This window comes from Nomascus leucogenys, chromosome 14, assembly GCF_006542625.1.
Source record: "Nomascus leucogenys isolate Asia chromosome 14, Asia_NLE_v1, whole genome shotgun sequence".
Classification (NCBI taxonomy): Eukaryota; Metazoa; Chordata; class Mammalia; order Primates; family Hylobatidae; genus Nomascus; species Nomascus leucogenys.
This window is the reverse complement of record NC_044394.1, coordinates 84,675,067-84,695,581: the sequence shown is the minus strand read 5'-3', so window position 1 is coordinate 84,695,581 and position 20,515 is coordinate 84,675,067. Positions and strand designations below refer to the sequence as shown.

The following is a 20,515-nucleotide window of genomic DNA, read 5'->3' as shown; positions in this document are numbered from 1 at the left end:
CAAATGCCTACAATCCGCTGACTTCAAGCAAATACTATTCTCCACAAGGGGCCTATCCTCGTCAGCTGAAGCCAACTTCCCAACGTCTGTACCTCCTACACGTTTCTTACTGGTGGTGTTTCTTGGCCAGAGCCTTGATACACGCCCCCCAGTCCCAGTGCTTTCCAGGGAAGCCCGGGGCTGCCACGCGGGCTCCTTCCTCACTCCCTGGCCCAGCCCCAGCTCTGGGACGTGGCCTAGGGGTGTGCGGGAACTGGGACCAGAGGACAGAGGGCATCCCCTTCACGGCCCCGTGACTGGGTGGGGCGGAGCTGGAGAGCTTGCAGCTGCCAGGTCAGGGAGGAGGGAAGAAAGGACGGCGGTAGAGATCACATGCGGTTTAATTGTGGGAGGCTGAGAGCAGCATTTTTACCAAATTGGTGTAAAAATGAAACGGGGTCCAGACGTGTACACTGACAGTTACAGTAAATTTCAAAATCCAAGCAGCAATTTGAATCATTTCTTGAAAAACAAACACAGACAAACACCAAACACGGAGTTGGTGCCCAGCACGGTCCGCAGGGTTGGAGGCAGCCCTGCATCATGGGTGTGGCCAGGCACTGTGTGCCTGTGCAGGGGCCCAGCTCCTCGGGGACTGGCCCACGACCTCCCACTCAGCGGGCTGAGCCGATGCCTGGCCGAGTGGGGGCCGCAGCCGGCAGGCCTGGGTGGCTGCCCGCGCCCGCAGGGGACATTGGGGAAATGGGGGCAGAGTGCGGGACCCACACGCTGCCTGAGGAGTCTTAGCAGGGTGGACAGGCCTGGGGGTCTCTACCAGCAATGCAATAAATATGCAAATCCAAGCGCAGAAAGACCAAGCGCAGACCCCACGGGTGCACGAGGCCCAGCCCGGTTCCTGCAGGCACCACCGGCTCTTCACAGACCAGGAGTCTCCAAGTCGGCAGCTTTGGTGTCCCCGAGGTGCCGTGGGAGGCGGTGGGCAGGTGGGACATGCCTAACACCTACGTCTAGCAGCCTCGGGGGGCAGTGGCACTGGGCCGGACGGGGTCCCACCAGCAGGACCCTTCCAATCCCGTTGCATGGCGGGGGTGGGGTGGGGATGCTGGAGTGGCCTCCGGTGGCAGGCGGGGGCACGGGCCTAGCCCTCCCGCACGCTCACGCGTGGCTCAGCCAGGGAGCTGTGGATGATGCTGACGATGGACTCCAGGCCACTGCCCTCCAGCAGCGTACGGTGGTCGCCCTCGATGACGTGGATAGATACTTTCCCATCACATACCTGCAGGGGATGCGATCAGCTGCCGCCCCACCCCACTCCCGTCCCCCCCCGTTCCCGTCAGGCCCCTTGCGCACCTGGGAGAGGTTGTAGTCCGCGCCCAGGTCCTCGCCATAGGCGCCACCCGTCTTGGCGCGCAGTAGCATCACGTTGCCATGGTACTTGGCCTTGGGTGTGTACTGCTCAGCGGCACGCAGCTTGTAGTAGAAAGACAGGGCCGCGAAGCTCAGCTCCTGGCGGTCCAGGCCTTGGTGGCTCTTGATGATCAGGTCCACGGCGGCTGCCACACGCTCCTCCAGGCCCTTCAGCGGCAGCAGCGCCTCCAGCACCTGCGGGGTCGGGCTCTGAGCAGGTGCCGGCAGCACCCACAGCACCGGCCTGCCCCCCTGTGCTGCACTGTGGGTGGGCTTTTTTTTTTTTTTTTTTTGAGACAAGAGTTTCGTGCTTGTTGCCCAGGCTAGATGCAGTGGCACGATCTCAGCTCACCGCAATCTCCGCCTACCAGGTTCAAGCGATTCTCCTGCCTCAGCCTCCCCGCGAGTAGGTGGGACTACAGGTGAGTGCCACTATGCCGGGCTAATTTTTGTATTTTTAGTGGAGAAGGAGTTTCTCCATGTTGGTCAGGCTGGTCTCGAACTCCCGACCTCAGGTAATCTGCCTGCCTCAGCCTCTCAAAGTGTTGGGATTACAGGCATGAGCCATCGCATCCGGCCGGGATCGGCTATTAAAGGGGTGAAGCTGGGGGGCCTTTAACGCTCTTTGCGTCCCATCCCATCCTTCCCTTCCCCCTTCCGTTCCTGCCCAGTGCTGTGGGTCCTGCGGCCTCAGGGGTGTCCAGGACCAACCTTGTTGTGCTCCATGTCCGTGAACTGCTGCACGAAGAAGCATATGGCCTCCGTCTCGGCCTCAGCCTCACAGCCTGGGGTCAGCTTTGCCCGGTAGCTCTGAGAGGAAGGAGGGGCTGCTGAGCAGATGGAAGGGGCGGGGCCTCCTGAGCAACGGTCCCCCAAAGTCAGGCCACAGGTGGGGAGCCCAGACGTTTGCCATAGGCCTCTAGGACCGGCCTGGCTCTCACCTGGGTGTAGGCCAGTACGTAGGTGGGCGAGCCGTCGAACAGGAAGAGGCTGTTGTGGGTGGGGGCCGGGCTCTGCTGGGCCTGCAGCTGGGAGCACATTTCAAAGGCCACGCAGGCCCCGTAGGAGTAGCCGGCCACGCGGTAGGGGCCCTCGGGCTGCACCTGCCTGATGCAGTCGATGTAGTAGGCAGCCAGGCTATGGATGCTGTCGAGGGGTGCAGCTGCAATGGCAGTGCCGGGTACTCAGCATGTACAGGCGGCAGCCACGGGCCCCGTGGTGGCCAGCACTGCCCACCGTCTCCAGAGGAGGGCCCGGGAGTACCTCGGGTGCACTGCAGGCCATAGGTGGGGATGCTGAGCCGGGAGGCCAGGCTGTGGAACACGGTGGTGGAGCCCTCGATTGGGTGCACCAGGAACAGGGGCCGCTCCGAGCTCTGCACCGAGTTGAGCCGCATCAGGGTGGGGCCCTCCGGGTTCACCAGCAGGGAGCGCAGGTTCAGCTGAGTCTGCTGCTGGGCCAGACCATCCTCCTTGGGCGTGGGGGATGCCAGCTCTGTGAAGACAGGGGCAGATGCCAGGCTGGTCTGGGTGCAGAGCCCTGGCACCCAGGCAAGGACATGCAGACACGCACGGAGGTCCCCACGGTGCTACGTCAGGTGGGAGTCGGGGTGGAATGCTCAGAACGGCACCCATGACGAAGGGTGGGATGCCTGCTGGGACACGGTCCAGACAGCAAGGAGGAAGGGCTGGGGCAGCCGGGAGACCCCACTCCCGCCTGGCCACCCCCACGCACCGTTGGCTGCATCCGCCTTTGAGGACAGCTCCTGCAGTTTCCGGAGCGTGAGCTGCCGCACCTCGCGCACAGACAGCACCAGGTTGAGCTCACGCTCCAGCGTCTGACGCACCTCCACGCTCATGAGTGAGTCCAGGCCCAGGTCCGCCAGTGAGCTGTCCAGGTTGACAGCGGCCAAGTCGCGGATGCCTGGAAGGGATGCGCTGGGTCGGCAATTCCAGAGGGGGCACGGGGACGGCCTAGGTGGGGCAGGGCTGACACCCAGGGGTGCGCGGGCTGTGCATCTCCCAAAGCACCATCACCACAGTGACACCTGCACCCGCACCCTGGCTCTGCAGATGGGGAAACTGAGGCGCACAGGGCCGCAACTGCTATGTCCCAAGACCCTGCTGCCAGCAGGGGAACTGCCTGGCGCGGCTCCTGCTGGGAGTGCTCACCCAGGATGTGTGCCACGGCCTCCACCACGTCCTGCTGGCTGTCCCTGTCCCTGTAGGCCGCAGCCTTCTCAGCCAGCACGAAGCTGCTCAGGACCATGTGGGGCTGGTTCAGGAAGAGGTCCAGCACCTCCAGGCAGGAGGCCATGCGCTGCGGCAGCGTGCCACCGATGACCGTGTCGTTGATGCTCATATCCGCCAAAAGGCCCACGTCGCCGATGGCGCCCCACTGCACGGCCAGGCCTGTGGGTGAGGGGGCAGGTGGGCAGAGCTGCGGGGAGGTCGGGGTGGGGAGTGGCCACTGGGAGAGGGTGGGGTGGGCAGGGCTGAGGGCAGAGGGTGGGGCCCACCTGGGAGGCCTTCGTGCCGGCGTTTCTCACAGATGCGCTCCATGGCGGAATTGGCAAAGCCGTAGTTGCTCTGTCCCGCATTGCCGCGTCCGGAACTCACAGAGGAGAAGACCACAAAGTAGTCCAGCTCAGGGCACGCCTCTCGGGTCACCCTGTGGGCATGCGTGTCACTCCCTATTGGCCGGCACCCCCAGGAGCCCCCAACGTCTCATCCCCAGGAAAGGCCAGAGAGGGCTGTCAACAAACCACCTCGGCTCCCACGGCCCTGAGCCCAGACCCCGGCAGAGGCAGGAGCAGGGCTGTGCGGTGCCCACCTGTCCAGGTTCAGGGTGCCGCTGTACTTGGGCTTGCAGACGTCCTGGAAGAACTCTGGGGTCTGGTTCTCCAGCAAGGCGTCTCTCAAGACCTGGGGGAGGCACCCTCAGCACTCCCTGCAGCTCCAGGGCCTTACCCGCCCACCCAGGGTCCCCCCTTGGTCTTGGGGCTTTTGAGGGCCCCACTGGGGCCTTCCCTCACCACGGCCAGGTTGAAGACGCCGCCCACGGGCCCAAGCTGCGCCGCCTCGGCAATGAGGCCCCGGGCCCCCTCCAGTGAGCTGACGTTGCTGGTGGACACCTGCACCTGTACGCCCTGGCGCCTCCACCGGCGGACCTGCTTGGCCTGGTAGCCTGTGGGACACAGGACTGTGGGCTGGACCGGGCCAGGGTACAGTCTCTTCCCCACACGCCGGGCTAGGGAAGTGGGGAGCAGCCGCAGAGCCCCGTCCAGCAAGCCCCCACAAGATGGAGGGGGACAGACCCCAGGCACCGTGACAGCCCACAATGGTGGGCTGCAGAGAAGGACTCAGGGGCCCAGGGCTGTGCCTGGCCCAGGCTGGTCCACAAGCACCCCTGCCAACTCACCTGTCCGGATCCCAGAGCGAGAGGTCAACACGAGCTTCTGCACCCCGCGCTGTATCAGCCACTGCGCCAACTCCAGGCCGAAGCCACCCAGACCACCAGTGATGATGTAGCTCTTGTGGGCCGGGCAGAAGGTCTTGGAGATGGCCGACATCAGCTTGGGTTTGGCCCCCTTCAGCACTGCCTCCGGCTCCTCCGCAAGCACCTGCGTCCAAGCAGCACCCACCGGCTTAGGCACTGCCTGGGAACCAGAGCCTGGGATGCCCGAGGCGCCAGACTCCTCCCCTCACCTGCACGACGACTTTGCCAATGTGCTTCCCTTGGGCCATGTAGCGGAAGGCGTCCTCCACCTGGGCCCCGGGGAACACCGTGCACTTGAGGGGCCGTACCACCCCATCCCGGATACCGGCCTGCACAAGCGCCGACACCTCCCGCCAGTCAGCACTGCTCCCGTTGAAGAACGCATCCAGCAGGACCCCATGGAATGTCACGTTCTTTAGGAAGATGGCCATGCCTGCGGGCAGGGGCCGTGCTCACCCAGGGCCTTCCACACGTCCACCCACACCCATCTATGCCCACCCCTGCCCAGGTGCTGCCGGCCTCACCGAGTGGGTGGTTCTGAGAAAGGTCGAATTTGCCAATTTCCAGGAAGCGACCGTGCATAGCCAAGCACCTCACGCTGGCCTGCAGCTTCTCTTCCGCCAAGGAGTTCAAGACCAGGTCAACACCTAGGGGGCCAGAGGGGACCGACAAGTCACACCCACTGCAGGCCCAGCCACCACAGTCCAGAGGGCCAGACCCTGCTTCTCCCTGGGCTGGAGGCTAGGCAGGAGGCAGGTGGGGGCTGTGGGGGCCACTCACCCTTCCCGCCCGTGTGCCGCAGCACATGCTGCTCGAAGGACGTGTCCCGGGAGTTGGCGAAGCTGGTGCTGTCGAGCTGGGGGAACCTGGCCTGGAGGTACACCCGCTTCTCAGCCGACCCTGGTGAAGAGAGGAGGCGCAGCTGGTGAGTGGGGGTGGCGGGGCCAGGAGGGCAGCGGGCGGCTCAGGGGGCGGGGCCTTACCCACGGTGGTGAAGACGCGGCAGCCCAGACTGAGGGCGATGGCGATGGCGGCCTGGCCCACGCCGCCTGAGCCCGAGTGGATGAGCACCGTCTCCCCGGGGCGCACCCGCCCGCGCACCACCAGTGCGTAGTAGGCTGTGCTGTAGACAACAGGCACTGAGGCCGCCTCCTCCAGGGTCCTGGGGATGCAGCAGGTGGGTCAGCACAGGCCTGGCCGCCATCCACGTGGGGCCCAGGCTCACATCCTCGACACACTCACCAGTTGGAGGGCACATCCCAGAGGAAGTCTGGTGACAGCAAGACAGAGGTGGCCAGGCCCTCGGCAGGCACCAGTCCCATCACACGCTTGCCGCTGGCATCTCGGCCTGAGAACTCCATGCCTAACAGGCTGTCCTGGGAGGTCCACTTCCCTGAGGGAGACAGCACTGAGCCCCTCACCGCCTGCCCTTCCCTCCCGAGGGGCTCCCAGGCAGGTTCTGGCTGCTGGGATCTCTGCTCCCCGGCCCAGTCCACTCCCACAGCCCCATGCCACACATACCTGGGATGGCATCAGGGGACAGCTTGCCAGTGGCCAGCATGATGTCGCGGAAGTTGAGGGAGGCGTAGTAGACTGTGCAGAGCTGGGCGCCAGGGTGGGTGGGCTGGGCGTGGCGCAGCGAGGAGCAGACCCAGCGGATGGAGGACAGGTCCCCCCGGGTGAGGGTGGTCACAAAGGCGTGTGCCGTCAGCTCCTCAGGCTTGTCTAGGGAAACAGGGAGGTGGGGCTGCTGCGGGGCCTTCAGGTGCGGTCTCCCAGGAGGCGCAGGGCAGTGTCGGGGGCTCACCCTCCTCCAGCAGGAAGTGGCGGAAGGCCCCCCAGGCCCCATCGCGGTAGACGTTCATCACCAGGTCTCCCTGCAACACCTTCTGCAGTTCTGCGGAGCCCGGGTCCACCTCCGGGACGCGGGAGGTGCTGCTCAGGTTGGAGAGCAGCACACACCTGGGGGCAGAGGTGGGGAGCTCAGGATGGGGAGGTGGAGGCTGGTGGGGAAGGGGAAGTGGTGAGGGGCTGTGCTCCTACCGGAGGCGGTGCCCGCCGAGCTCTTGGCGGAGACAGTTCACCAAGCCCACCACGCCTGAGGTGGAACAGTTGATGGCCTTCAGCCACACGGGCTGGGAGGAGTCTTCGTCAGCCAGGATGCCCTACAGCGGGTCGGGGAGGGTCAGGCCACACTGGGCAAGTTGGGAGGTGGGGCGGGGCCTGGAGGTGGGGCGGGGTCTGACCTTCAGAGACTCCACCCATCGGAAGCTGGTGTCGTCCACGGGCAGGAAGATGGGGCTGCCCTGCGGGCTGGGCCGGCGGCACAGGAAGAGTGTGGAGCCGTAGAAGGACTTCTTCAGGCCCACCAGGCGCAGCGACACCCTGGAGAAGAGGCTCTCCCACGCGTCCTGTGGGGGTGGTGGTCAGCACCCTGCCGGCCTGGCCCTCACCCAGCCCCCACCCCGTCCCCCTGCCCGGCAGCCGCACCTGGCTCAGGATGCCCTGGCCATACTGCGGCTCAGCGGAGGTGAGGAAGGCCATGGTGTCCCCCAGGGGGTGCCCCCGGAGCAGTGTGTGCAGCAGCAGGAAGCCCCCTTCTCTCAGGGCAGCCACCATGTTGCTGAGAGCTGAGGCCGGGTCCCCGAGGGCAGCCACAGCACAGTTGCACACCAGGAGGTCAGCGCTGCCCAGGGCGCTGGGGGCAGGGTCTGCGGGGTCCCACTGGCCCTGGGCAACGTCGTGCTGCTGCAGCTCGGCCTGGGCAGCCTCCAGGGCCTGGGGGTGGCGGTCAGTGGCCGTGTAGCTCAGCTGCAGCAGGGGATGGGGGCTGAGCAGGCCTGGGATGCGGGAATACAGGTGACCGTGGCCAGCCAGCACCTGTAGGGAGTAAATTCTGGAATCAGCCCCACACCAGGCAGGTGCCCCTGACTTGGGGCTGGGCAAAATGTCCATGAGGCCATAGTCTGGCAGAAAGGCTTCCCCGTCAACCTGATGACGGTGCCAGCCGTGGGCACGCACACATGCCACTGGTCTTGTCCCTGGGGTCCTGCCTAGGGTGCACCTCTTGGAGCCCATGGGCGGGCCCTCCACAGTGGCTGTGTGGACTGCACAGGACGCCTGCAGAGAACCACACAGGGAACTGGCCGGCCCCACCCACCGCCCAGGGCCTGCGCCATGTCTGTGCTGTCTCCTGCAACTGATGTTGGGGTGGGTCCTACGATGTTCAGGGCAGAGGCCTGGCTGCCCAGGAGGCACTCACCTCCACCACCTTCATCTTCGGGCTGGGCATATTCTCAAAGGCAGTGTCCAGGCAGGCCTTGAGTGCCGGGGAGTCCAGGAGGCCGCTGAGCAGAGGGTCCTCTGGCAGCTTGGGCCTCTCCTGGGCCAGCACCTGTGCCAGCTCCAGCTGCAGGTTCCCGTTGAGCTGAAGCCTGCAGGCAGCCCACAACAGCCGGGGCAGTTCCTGCTGTGAGGGATCCCGGGGGACCTGGGCCCCATCCAGTCCGGGCACCGCCATCTTCAGCCCCTGCTGGGTCACCTTGGTCTGCAGTGCCTGCGCCAGCCCTGGGGAGGGAGGGAGGCAGGCCTGGTGTTCCCAAAGCCCCAGGGCATCTGCCTAGCATGGGCTCTCAGACCCACTCTGTCCTGGGGCCACCACCCAGCTCTGCCCACAGGATGAGAAATAGCTGAGGGTTGAGGAAGGGGCTGCCCATCATTGGGATGTTGACTCCTGCCCACCGTGAACACAGTGAGGGGCTGCATTCAGCTGCAGGGGCTACTCTGTGCCTAGCCAAGGTGCCACCTTGGGCTGAATCTGTCATCTTTGCCCCCAAGTACCCCTTCAAGACTGAGGAACGGTGACCAGGGACAAGAAAGGCTGGGGGCTGGGGAAGGGAGGGAGGCTGCCGTCGTGGGCTCCGGCCGGAGAGTTGGGCTAGGGTTGCTGACTCCAAAGGGGGCCCCGTGGAGAAGCAAGTCTGGGGTCAACATGAAGGGGAGGCAATCATTCCCCATCGCCAGAGGTGTCCGAAGCCAGCAGGGCCGGGACCTCACCCTTGCACAGTTGCAGCTCCTCCTGCAGGGCAGTGCGCTCAGACAGGCATCCCTCCTCCATGTGGGGAGTGAAGCAAAACTTCTCCAGGATGGGCACATGCTGCTCCTGCTGCCGCCGTGGGGCGGACTCAGTGTGGAGCCGGGAGATGTGGACACCTCCGGCCACTGTGACGCTCAGCCACCTGCTCACCACCACGTCAGCCACTGTGAGGATAGGCTGGGTGAGTGCGGCATAGTTGGCTGGGGGCACTGGGCTGGGGCCGGGGCGGGGCTACCTTGGGCCTTGTCCTGCAGTGTGTACAGTTTCTGCCTGTGGGTGGCAGGGTCAATGTGGATGGCGGTGATGCGGGTGGGCAGGTGCAGGCCGTGCTTGGCCAAGCCCAGGATGGACATCTGCAGCATGGTGTCCATGAAGCTCACCCAGTTATCCTTCCACAGCAGCTTCCCTGAGTCACCTGCACACAGGGCCTGGTTGGTGCTGTGGAACTCCCAGGTCCCTGGGGCCACCTTCCAGAGCCCGCCGGGCCCCTCTGCTCCCTCCCAGGCTGCATGCCCAGCCATGGGTGCCCTCTGTGGTCCCCACAATGACGACCGCCCTCCCCGGTGGCTTGGGCAGCAGTGCAGTCAGTACCCACCTTCCAGGCTGGCCTCCAGGATGCCCTGGAAGTGAGGGCCGTAGTCGTAGCCGCGCAGACGCAGCTCCCTGTAAACTTCAGCCTGGGCCAGGAAGAGGGGCTCCGCGGGGTTGGGGGTGGGGCTCTCCGGGAGGTCGAAGAGCCTGGGGTCAGGGTCATCCCACTGGTACACCTTCCCTGTGGGAAGGCAGGTGTGGAAGGGCCTGAGGACGGGTGGCATGGCCAGTGGGCACAGCCTCCGCAGCTCCCGTGCCACCGGCCCTGCTTACCGCTCACTATCAGGTTGCCGTTCTCTGACACCTCAAAGGCGCGGGAGGCCTCCAGGAGCCGCACCTCCAGGGACACAGTCCCTGCAGAGCAGGAGAGCCGGAGATCAGAGGGCAGCACCCGCCCCAGCTACCCCCGCCTCGGTCCTGGGGTGCCCCTCACCAGTCTTGGGCAGGATGGTGGCCTGGTGCAGCACCACGTCCTCAAACACCACGGGCAGCTGCTCAATGGCCAGGCCCAGGGCGCGGGCCAGCGTCTTCCACACTATGCTCAGGTAGCCGGTGGCGGGGAAGATGACGCGACCATCGAGGGTGTGGTCCACCAGGTAGTGGTCAGGAGACTCGGAGCTGGTGTCTGCGGGAGGGCACGGGCCTCAGCACAGAGCTGGCATCTGTGGGGAGGGGAGAGCCTGCCCACCCGCCGGGTCCCTGCTCACCAATGTTGTAGACGGCGGCCGAGGGGGAGCCAGAGCCGTTGGGGAAGTCCTCGGCGGCCGGCACGTCCCAGGTCAGGCTGTGGTCCCACTTGATGAGTGGGGAGATGAGGGGGGTTCCTCGGGGAGCTGGAAACTCCACAGGCGGGAACAAGGCATTGGGGTTGGCGTCAATGCTACAGAGAGGGGAGACACGGGCAGCACACCCGTCACCGGGGTCCAGGGGCTCTGGGTTCAGCCCACCCACTCCCTGTGGTGGACCATCCAGGGCTGCTGCTGCCACTGGGCTGGGTCAGTGAGGGGCCCGCAGCCCTGCTCACCCACCCCACGCCGTCCCCGACTCCAGGAGACGGCTGGGAAGGGACCCACCCTGAGAGGTGCAGCCTGCCGATGCCGGCGAGGAAGAACTCCAGGTTGTCCCTGTGATCCTTTTTCATCAGGGGGATGATGGTGCAGCTCGGCTTCAGGCCACGCTTCAGGACAGCCTGGGGGCGGCAGGGCAGGTGGGCTCCCTTGGTGCTCAGCTGAGGTGCCCATCCCAGGCTCCCGGTGCCTGCTGCCCCCAGGCTGGGCCTACCTGCAGCAGGGCATGGGGCGCGATCTCCAGCACCACTGCATGCTCAGGCACGTGCCACAGGGCCTCCTGGAACAGCACAGGGCTCACCAGGTTGTTGACATTGTACTCGGCGGAGGACGTGCGTGCCAGGCTGCCGTGCCACTGGGCCTCGGGGATAGAGGTGCTGAGCCAGCGGGCTGAACGTGGCTTTGGCTCCCGGATCACCTGCATGAGGGGCCGGGTCAGTGCTGGGTTGTGGGCCCCCCGGCCCGCCCCGCACCCTCCTAGGCCGTGTTAGCCCACCTTCTTGAGCGCCTGCAGCAGTGGGGGTGCGATGGCCTCCATGAAGTAAGAGTGGAAGGCCATACCGCCGGTCCGCACCTCCTTGGCAAACACACCCTCCTTCCTCAGCTGCTCCACGAACTCAAACACCGGGGCCTGGGCATCGTGAGAGCCTGAATCAGCATCCTGGCTGGGCACCCACCTCAGGCTCGGAGAGGTAGGATGCGCCCACCTCACCCCGAGGGAACCGAGAGGGAATGGGCAAGGGACGTGGGGACAAGCCTGCCCCATGCCCCAGGCCCCTCAGAGCCTGGTGGGGCGTCGTAGACTTGCAATGGCAGGCGCAGGGGACAGAGGAGCCTGCCCAGGCCGTGGCACCCACCTGAGGTCCCGAGATGGTGACTGTGTCCTTGGAGTTGTGGCAGGCGGGCACCACGCCCGGGGGGCAGCGCTGTTTACATTCCTCCCAGGACAAGCCTATGGCAGAGCCAGCCTCGGAGGCTTAGCGTGGGGACCGAGCTGCTCCCAGCCACCCACCCACCCAGGACACCGCCTGCAGCTGGGGGTAGTAATGACAGGCGTGGTAATGGCAGCCTTGGAGCCTTCATGAGAAAGGTTCGCTTCCTGCTGTGTTTGACCCGTGGGTGGAGGTGTCATTACAGAGCTACCACTCCAAGGGCAGCTCCTGGGAGCCCGGTTCCCAGATGGTGGCCCCCTCAGTCCTCTGCAGCCTCGGTTCTTTCCAGGCCCTGCCCACGTGTGGCCCACGGGGCTCAGAGATGGGTGCCAACGGAGGGCACCAGTCTGAAGGAACCCTGATGACCTGTGTGTTGGCTTCACCAGAGCCCCTGGGTTCTTGCTATGCTGGGGCTGTATCCTCATCACACAGGGGCTCCACGCAGGCCTGATGCCCGTGGGCACGTGCCTAGGCCCAAGGCTGCCAGGTGTGTGCCCAGTGGGGCAGCTGCACGGGGATTCGTGCACGGCTGTGTCTGAGCTGGGTGTCAGCGGGCCAGCAGGGGCCACTCTATCTTACCGGGGCCCGGCCAGGGCTGCAGGTGAGGACCCCACAGCGAGAAGGCAGCCTGCTTTCTTGGAGGTGCTGGGGGCCCCTCCAGGAGACCTCGGGGACACCTACCCACAGCTGCCATGGCGCCCAGCGGGAGATGGGCTTCTTTGATGCACTGTCCCCTCCAGTAGGCAGCGAGGACGGCCTCCTCCTGGGACAGGCAGCCGTCGGCATAGCCACAGGCCACCTCCCCCAGGGAGTGGCCGATGATGCCATCTGGCCTCAGCCCCACGCAGCTCAGCAGGTCTATGAGGCCTATCTGGGGTGGGAACAGGACACTCAGGTCGCAACCTCCAGCAGGTGCAGCTGTTGGGGGCGGCCCCCGGCCCCATGGACCATCTCCACCCCCGCACCCCATCGACCCTCCCAGGTCTCCTGATAGGAAAGAAGCCCCTATGGCCCCAGCACAGCCCCACTGAGACCCTCCTCCCCTCCCATCCTGCCCCCAGCACAAGGCTCTGCCCAGCAAAGGGGCTGTCAGGGACCCTGGACTCGAGACTGCAGCTCCTGGGCTCCAGGGAAAGCCAGAGCCCTGGGGCTGGCGTTGCTCACACGCTGGAAGGCTGGGCCCTACCTGGATGGCGGTCAGGCTCACGAAGGAATGGACAATGTCATCAAAGGTGCCCTCGTCTGTGCTCAGCAGCAGCTGTGACACTTTCAGGCCGAACGGCTTCACAGCCTCATCGGAGCGCAGGATGGAATCTCGGAAGCGGTCCAGGCGCATGAGGCTCAGCCCCATCCCACGCCACTGTGTGCCCATCCCTGTCCCAGAGAGCATGTCATGAGGCTCAGCCCCATCCCGCCCCACTGTGTGCCCATCCCTGTCCCAGAGAGCACCTCAGGGGACCACCAGCTCCAGCTCGCCTGCCTCTCCCCAGGAAAGGGACCACCTTGGGGGCAGAGTGTGGGCTCACCAGAGCAGATGAACCAGAGTGGGCGCTTGCCAGCGGGCACCTGCTGCACCTCTGGGCCACCACGCTCACCACCCAGCACGGCGTAGCCACGGAAGGGCATGGCGGTGGTGGGGACGGCCGCGATGTCATTCAGCATACTCAGGAAAGCCAGGTCCTGGCTGTGCTGGAGGCCCTGCTCCAGCAGCTTCTGCACGGCCTCGGGGGTGCGTCCGCTGGCCCGCAGCAGACGGGGCAGGGTGGCGTGTGGGGCGGGTGCCGGGGGCGGCTGCGTGTTGGGCCTCAGGATGACGTGCACGTTGGAGCCCCCGAAGCCAAAGGAGTTGATGCCCACGTTGCCGCCACGGACGGGCAGGGGCTGGGCCACCACTTGCAGCCGCCCATCCGACAGCGCTGGGATCTCAGGGCTGGGGCTGTGGAAGTGCAGGTTGGGGGCCCAGAGCCCGTGCTCTAGGGACAGCAACACCTGTGGAGGTACGTGGTGAGTGGGCAGCCGCCCCACTCCCTGTACTGCTGCCTGAGCTGGGGGCAGGCACCTCCCCAAGACTCCAGGGCCCTCTCCGACGCACTTCCTGCCCCCAACCTAATTCTGCCATGGCACAGGGGTCCAATGACTGAGCCGCCGTGGCCCTGCCCTCAGCTTGGTCCAAGACCTCGCCTTCGGGCCTTGCTGCCTCCCAGCCTGATGCGGACCCACCAAAGCCTGGCTGTGGCCTGAACACTAAGGCCCCCTTGGCCCAGATGTTGCATCTCAGAGGCTGCAGAAGTTGGGGGGCAGAGGGCGTGAGTGACTGTGGGTGTCGGGGCTCCTGTGCCTGGTCTCTCTGAAGGGCCCCAGGTCCCGGCTAGTGGGTCAGGAAGCTGTAGGGACGGGTGGGCGACACGGGAGACCCTGATGCTGCCGTGGACCCCCCCAGGCCTGCTCCTGCCTCGCTCTTCCCACCCAAGGGGCTCCTCCAGCTCGACTGTGTCCGGCATGGGCTCTGCAGGGCATGAGACCCCCAAGGAAGGCCCAGCGAGCCTGGCTACGAGCTCTCCCTGCTGTCAGCCTCAGTGCCTCTGCTCAGACCCGCAGCATAGCCTGGGGGACAGGGGCTCTTGGTGGGGAAGCCCCCACCTCCACTTGGCAAACAGGAAGCAGCCGTGCCCAGCCATGATGCAACCCAGTCCCAGGGAGCAGGAGCCTGAGGGACCCCCAAGCCCAGCCCTACCTACCTTGGCCAGGGCTGCCAGCCCCGAGACTGGCTCCGGGTGCCCCATGTTGGACTTGGTGGAGCCGATGAGCAGCGGCTCCTGGCGGGTGGCGCACAGGGCTCGGGTGATGCCATTCAGCTCCTGGGGGTCGCCCACCTGTGGGAACATGGGGGGTGAGGGGCTCTGGCCAGGTCACCTCTCCAGGCATGGGCGTAGGTTAGGGTCGTGGGGTGGTGAGTTGAGGGGGGGACGCGCATCACCTTGGTGCCTGTGCCGTGGGCTTCGATGTACTCAAACGACTCAGGGGCCACTCCAGCTGACTGGTACAACGAACGGATGAGCTGCTCCTGGATATCCCCTGAGGGGAAGGTCACGCCTGCGGAGGGCTCGGCTCAGTGCTGCGGCCCCAGCCCTGGCTCCCACCTGCCCCCTGGCACCCCAGCAGAGCCCACCTTGCTCCTTGAAGCCATCTGTATTGGTGCCGGCGTTCAGGATGGTGGCATACACCCGCCGGGCCAGGGACTTCTTGGTCAGCAGGACGGCCACCACACCCTCCGAGCGGCAGTACCCATCCCCTGGGTGGAGCAGCACCTCAGGCCCCGGGCTCAGCCCCACGCTGGCCCCCACCCCACCGGGAGGAGCTCTGGGGTGTGGGGTGGGTGCTTGGGTGGGGGATCCCGGGAGCTGGCAGGATCCTGCACAGCGTGGGGCGGGTGTGGGGGGGCCGTCCTGTGCCACTGTCCCACCTGCCCCGGCCTCGCGGCCGCACACTCACCTGCTGCATCAAAGGCCTTGCAGGTGCCCTCGGGGCTGAGCATCCCCAGCCTCAAGAACTGCACGGAGGTGTTGGGCTTTAGCAGGATGTTGATGCCCCCCACGATGGCGGCAGGGCACTGCCCGCTGTGGATGGCCTGGTAGGCGTTCTGCAGGGCCATCAGGCTGGAGGAGCAGGCCGTGTCCAGGGCGATGCTGGGCCCTGCAAGGAAGGGCGCTGCGGCTCATGTGGGGCTGTGAGCACACGAGACCCCTGAGCACACTTCCTGCCACCAGGCTGGACACACACTACACGGAGTGAGCCCATACCACGTGGTTTCTGCTCAGCATGTGGGGACCTGAAGGCCACCCACCATCGCAGGAGGCTGGGCAGGACCCACCTCTGAAGTCGAAGAAGAAGGAGAGCCGGTTGGCCATCATGGCTCGCTGGCAGCCCACCATGCTGTAGCCCACGAGTGTTTCAGGGTCTCGGCTCAGGGCCTCCGAGGTCTCAGAGCCGCTCACGCCCACCCAGACGCCAGTGTGTGTCCCTCGAAGTGAATCTGGGTTGATGCCTGCCACAAACAGTGATCAAGATGCCACGGTGGGCCCCACGGTGCAGCCAGCCCACCCACCCACCCAGCTCTGGGGTGAAGGTCCCATCTCGGCCTCACTGGCTTGGGGTGAGGGGGCGTCCATCCCAGTGGGACCCTGGAAGGGGCCTAAGGAGGGTGAGGTGTCCTGCAGAGGGGCCGGAGCAGAGCCTGTGGCCAGCAGCCAGCCCAGGTGAGGCCTGGAACAAGAACCAGGTCACAGAGGGAAGGAGGCGGAGGGGGCCGGCGGGCCCAGGGGAGGGCACCAGGCGTGGCCAGAGTGGCTCCGGGAAGGACAGAGGGCAGCATTGTCCGTAGGCGACGCCTTTGGCCCCTGGTGTCACCGGCAAGCTCTGATGAGCTCGTTGGCCAGTGGCCTCTCCAGTGCCAAGGGCAGCCTGCGCCAGGACAGGCCGTGATAAGGAGCCGAGGAGACAAAAGCCAAGTGTCCGGGCTCGGAAAGGAGAGAGGGACACTGGCCACCCCCGGGGAGCAGAACCTTAGTCTTCGGTTGGGGCCTGGCAGCAGGAAGGGCGCAGGAGAAGGGCTTCTGCCTCTCGGCCAGCAGGGCCCCTCCTCGCCCCTGGTGGGCTGGCTCTGCCCTAGGGTGGCTGGGTGTGTGAACCGCTCACACCCAAGGGCAGCCCGGGGCTCAGCCTCCCCATCAGGAGGTCCTTCTCCGCCAGGGAGCAAGCGCCTGGACCTTAAGAAACGGCATGGCTGGGCGCAGTGGCTAACGCCTGCAATCCCAGCACCTTGGTAGGCTGAGACGGGTGGATCACGAGATCAAGAGATCGAGACCACCCTGGCAAACACGGTGAAACCCCATCTCTACTAAAAATACAAAAATTAGCTGGGCGTGGTGGCGGGCGCCTGTAATCCCAGCTACGCAGGAGGCTGAGGCAGGAGAATGGCGTGAACCTGGGAGGCAGAGCTTGCAGTGAGCCGAGATCGCGCCACTGCACTCCAGCCTGGTGACAGAGTGAGACTCTGTCTTAAAAATAAATAAAAAATAAAAAACAAGAGACGGCGTGGCGCTTGTCCGAGGTCAAATGCCATCCAGAGCGAGGGCCAGGCTGGCGGGATGGGGTGGAAATGCCTGGGGTGGGGGGATGTGGGCTAGGGTAGTGGGGAGGGTGGGAGGGGAGAGACAGCAGGGCCGGTGCTGTCCGCTGTTTGGCTGGCGGGGGTGGGGGCCCAGAGGGCCCCTCAAGAACCTCTTGCCCCGGCCCCAGCCCCAGCACCAGCCATATATCAGAAGCGAGAAAACTGGTACGCTCAGGTCAGGGCACACCCGCGACACCTCTGGGGTGCAGCTGTGAAACTGTGGCCTACCCCGTGACCCACACTTCCCTGAGCCCATTGGCCAGGCCAGGGGCACAGCCGGGGAGGGTAGGTGGTCCCAGCACCTGGTTCTACCAGAACCAAGAAGAGAGAACACTGCCTGTTCCACGTGGGCAGCAGGAGCCCTCGGCGCAGCAGCTGCGAATGCCCGACCCACCTCCGTCCACGATGGCTTCATAGGTGACCTCCAGCAGCAGCCGCAGCTGAGGGTCCATCGTGTGTGCCTGCTTGGGGTGGACTCCGAAGAAGGAGGCATCAAACCTAGACAGGTCCTTCAGCTTGCCGGACCGCCGGGGCAGGCCGTAGAGCCCTGTGGGACATGCAGGTGTTTAACTCTGACGGAAGCTGCCCAGAGGTGGGGGCCCTGTGGGGTGCTGCAGGCCCCTGGAGGGGCCATGGTGGAATTAAGGACTCTCTGCTATGCCTGGGAGGCCCAAACAATGGAACAGGCTCCCCAGGAGGGGAAGACCATGGCCCCAAATCGGGGACTGGTACGACTAGGTCTGCTGCACAAGACCCAAGCCCCAATCCTGAGATGGGCCGCAGAGCAGAGAGAGCTGGGTGGGAGTGAGGCTGGGGGACCGTCTGCCTGGCTGGTGCCTCGGCTCCACCATGCTGACTCACAGCTTGCCTGGCAGGTAGAGCTGCTCTGTGGAAGAGCCTACTGGGTGTGGGGCAGTTGCTCCAGGCTCCCGGAGCACAGCTGGTATGCAACCTGCCAGCTCAGGACAGACACGGGCGGGGGCAGCACGGCTGGAAGGGCTCTGGCCCCCCGCACCCCCCCCATGGCTGAGAGACCCCAGCCCATCACCCATCCTCTGAGCTCGGCCCCTCCGTAACAAGCAGATGGGCCCTGCCTGAGCCAGCCCTCGGCCTTGCAGCCGTTGGGGGAGCCTCCCGTTGGCCTTGCAGCCGTTGGGGGAACCTCCTGGTGGGCTGGGTGCATTTTCTAGGCCACTCTGGTGCAATGTCCAGGAAGGAGGCTGCAGCTTGGCCTCGCCCATGGGTGACCAGTGGCTCTGCAGCTGGGACCGGCCTCAGGCCAGTGCCTGGGTGGTAAGGACACAGCAAGGCAGGGAGGCTGGTGTGAGGACAAAGGTGGAGATGGAGCTTCCCACCCCAGGCACAGGGAGCCCCGCAACCACATACCCGCCTTCCAGCGACGGTCGTCGTCCGTGACCATGTCCACACCGCCGATGAGGTTGTCCCAGAACTCCTGCAAGTTCTCTGACTCCGGCAGCTTCCCGGACATGCCGGCAATCACCACCTCCTCCATGGCTGCTCTGCAGGGCGGGCGGTGTGAGTGCCCCACACATCCCAGCCACGACACCCCCGTCAGCAGCCTCAACACCCAGAACAGGTGGACACCCATGGGGCCAAACGCCACCCTGAGGGTCCGTGCGGGCCCTGACCCTGCTCTCGCTGAGAGGGGCTGTGTGCTCTGGGAACAGGCCCGCCTCTGGGCCCTGACCCATTCAGTTCAGGGTATTGGCCGGGGTACCCCACTGGAGCTCCCCAGCAGTTAGTGGTTTCTGTGCCTGTGTCGGCTTCCACCCGGCTGAGCCTCAGCCTTCCAAGGCTCCTGGAGCTTGTCCCAGGCCATCCCTAGGGCACCCGGGGGCTCACAGTGAGGAGCAGGCAGGGTCACCCGAGATGGGGACAAGGCCTTAGGTGGCAAGCCTGCTAAGGGCCATCAAGGAAACGGAGAGGCAGAGTCCCAAAGCTGGGGCATGGAGGTGGCAGGGAGCCCTAGAGGGGGGTACTCAGCACCCATGCTCACCCGTGTTGGGGTGGGGGCCAGCCCAAGAGCCCCAGGGCTGGGGAGGGGCGAAATGGGGATAGCCTGTGCTCTGGGGGAAAGGTGGCCCCTGCCCCACTGTGGACCGACCCAGCCAGTCCAACCCCTACAGCAGGGTCCAACCTGGAGAACCACTCCTGGCCTGGACACGCAGGTGTTGCCTAGCACCCCTCACCTGCGCGGGTGAACCCACAGACGCTTGCCTCCCCATACCGAGCCACACCACAGCAGGCCCTCCCTGGAGCCCAGGTCCCTAAGACCCCGCACAGGTGCCCAGGCCGCCGGCTCCTCATCCAGCACGGGGGCTGATGCAGCCCTGGGGGGAGGGGGCGGAGGCCAGCGCTGGTCTGGCCACTTGCACGAGGCCTCAGGGCCTGATGCGCGCGCCGCCTCTCGGCAGTGCGGCCTCCCTCGGGCCGTACCGGCAGGGTGGCGGCCGCCTTCCCACCCACCGCGATTCACACAGGCTTGGCTGCCCCGGGCCGGCTCCAGGCGCGCACGCTGGGTCCTCGCCGCTTGCTATTCACGCGTGGTCGACGGCCAGGCAGGGGGTGGGAACACCGCGGCGCGCCCGGCCTCCCTTCGCCCCGGGCGGGGGCTGCTCGGGACCCCTGCGCTTCGGCCGGGTAGCGCCACGTGATGGGGATGCCGGTCCCGGCGCGGCCCCTGCTCCCTCCCCCTTCCCTCGCGGCGTCCCCTTCGGGCTGGGCCTCGGCTACGGGGCGGCCCCAGGAGGAGGATGCGGCGGCGCCTTTGTGGGCGCGGGGAGGCCGAGCCGGGGGCTCCTCCAGGCCCTTCAGGGTCCGCGGCCTCCCCCCCGGGAAGCGAAGGCGGCTGTTGGCGGCGCTCCCCGGCGTCCTTCCCCCGCCATCCGCCCACCTACTCCGCGGGGCCCCGGGCGCCTCCGAAGGGGCTCGAACACCGAGACCCGGACAGGCCGCGCAGGCGACCCCTGGATACGGGGCCAGGCCACGCGCGCCCCGAGAGCGGAGGATGAGGAGCCGGGCCGCCCCGGGGACCCCGGGCCCAGCCCCGACCACGACCCGCGCCCCGGCCACAGCGCCGGCTGCTCGTACCTGGTGAGGGCGCGGGCGGCGGTGCGGGCGGCGGAGAGCGAGGCTGGAGCGCGGCGGAGCGGGAGGCTGAAGCGCGGCGGAGAGGGAGGCCGGGGCCGCTGCCGTCTCTCTGGCTCCCTCTAGGCCGGCGCCGACGCTATTTAAACCGCGGCCATCCCCGGGCGGCCACGCCACATGGGCTGACAGCTTGGCTGCGCCGCCCAGGCCAATGAGCGTCGGGGCTGCGCCCCGGGACCCGGCGCGCCGCCGCCGGTGGGGTGATGCCCGTGCGCGCCGCCGCCCGAGCCGGGACCCTGCGCGGGAACGCGCCGGGGGTGGGGTGGGGCTGGGCCTGGGGAGCGCCGGGGGCGGGGCGGGCGGGAAACCACCGCCCCCCGACTTCCGCTTCCCGCCCCGCGGGCCCCGACGCGCACGCGGCTGGGACCGCGCCCGCGGCGCGCCTCTGGGGCCGTCCCCGACCCCTGTGTCCGCCGGGGCCACGTGTGCGGGACGGGAATGCTTGGGCCACACTGGGGACTACACTGTGGCCACACCGGGGGTCCAGCCGGCTGCGGCGGGGCGCTGGGACTCACAGGCGCGCGGAAGGACGGACTGACGGATCCGCGTGCCCGCACTTCGGCCGCCGACTCCACGCCGCCGTCGC

The 20,515-nt window shown here is 66.4% G+C and overlaps 1 protein-coding gene across 2 annotated transcripts; it reads right to left on the bottom strand.

The window, feature by feature from the left end:
* Positions 1-362: 362 nt before the first annotated feature.
* Positions 363-20,125, bottom strand: FASN (fatty acid synthase). 2 transcript variants are annotated; one of them, XM_030827567.1, is made up of 43 exons: positions 19,873-20,125; positions 18,148-18,281; positions 17,156-17,308; positions 15,463-15,636; positions 15,084-15,284; positions 14,761-14,883; positions 14,569-14,684; positions 14,330-14,464; positions 13,118-13,580; positions 12,778-12,965; positions 12,273-12,462; positions 11,517-11,611; positions 11,156-11,290; positions 10,874-11,077; positions 10,666-10,781; positions 10,300-10,472; positions 10,026-10,217; positions 9,866-9,946; positions 9,597-9,773; positions 9,237-9,416; positions 8,962-9,165; positions 8,168-8,472; positions 7,396-7,785; positions 7,152-7,316; positions 6,949-7,070; positions 6,713-6,867; positions 6,427-6,630; positions 6,148-6,298; positions 5,889-6,067; positions 5,686-5,805; positions 5,430-5,552; positions 5,115-5,338; positions 4,828-5,029; positions 4,442-4,593; positions 4,240-4,331; positions 3,926-4,077; positions 3,579-3,818; positions 3,142-3,330; positions 2,671-2,901; positions 2,349-2,569; positions 2,119-2,217; positions 1,351-1,602; positions 363-1,276 (listed from the first exon to the last, which is right to left on the bottom strand). In XM_030827567.1, the coding sequence occupies exons 2-43, from the start codon at positions 18,272-18,274 to the stop codon at positions 1,139-1,141; spliced, it is 7,533 nt and encodes a 2,510-aa protein (XP_030683427.1). In that variant the 5' UTR covers positions 18,275-18,281; positions 19,873-20,125; the 3' UTR covers positions 363-1,138. The 2 variants fall into 2 exon arrangements, with proteins under 2 accessions (XP_030683427.1, XP_030683428.1); XM_030827568.1 differs by having other exon boundaries at positions 18,148-18,276.
* Between the last annotated feature and the right edge of the window lie 390 nt (positions 20,126-20,515).

Bases quoted from the DNA above. Each gene is read 5' to 3' on its own strand.
- FASN (XM_030827567.1), bottom strand. From the start codon at position 18,274: ATGGAGGAGGTGGTGATTGCCGGCATGTCCGGGAAGCTGCCGGAGTCA. The intron at 2,902-3,141 runs GTGCGTGGGGGT...CTGTCTTCACAG, and splicing joins AAAGGCGGATGCAGCCAACG to AGCTGGCATCCCCCACGCCC. The intron at 2,570-2,670 runs GTACTCCCGGGC...CTGCCATTGCAG, and splicing joins TGGCCTGCAGTGCACCCGAG to CTGCACCCCTCGACAGCATC.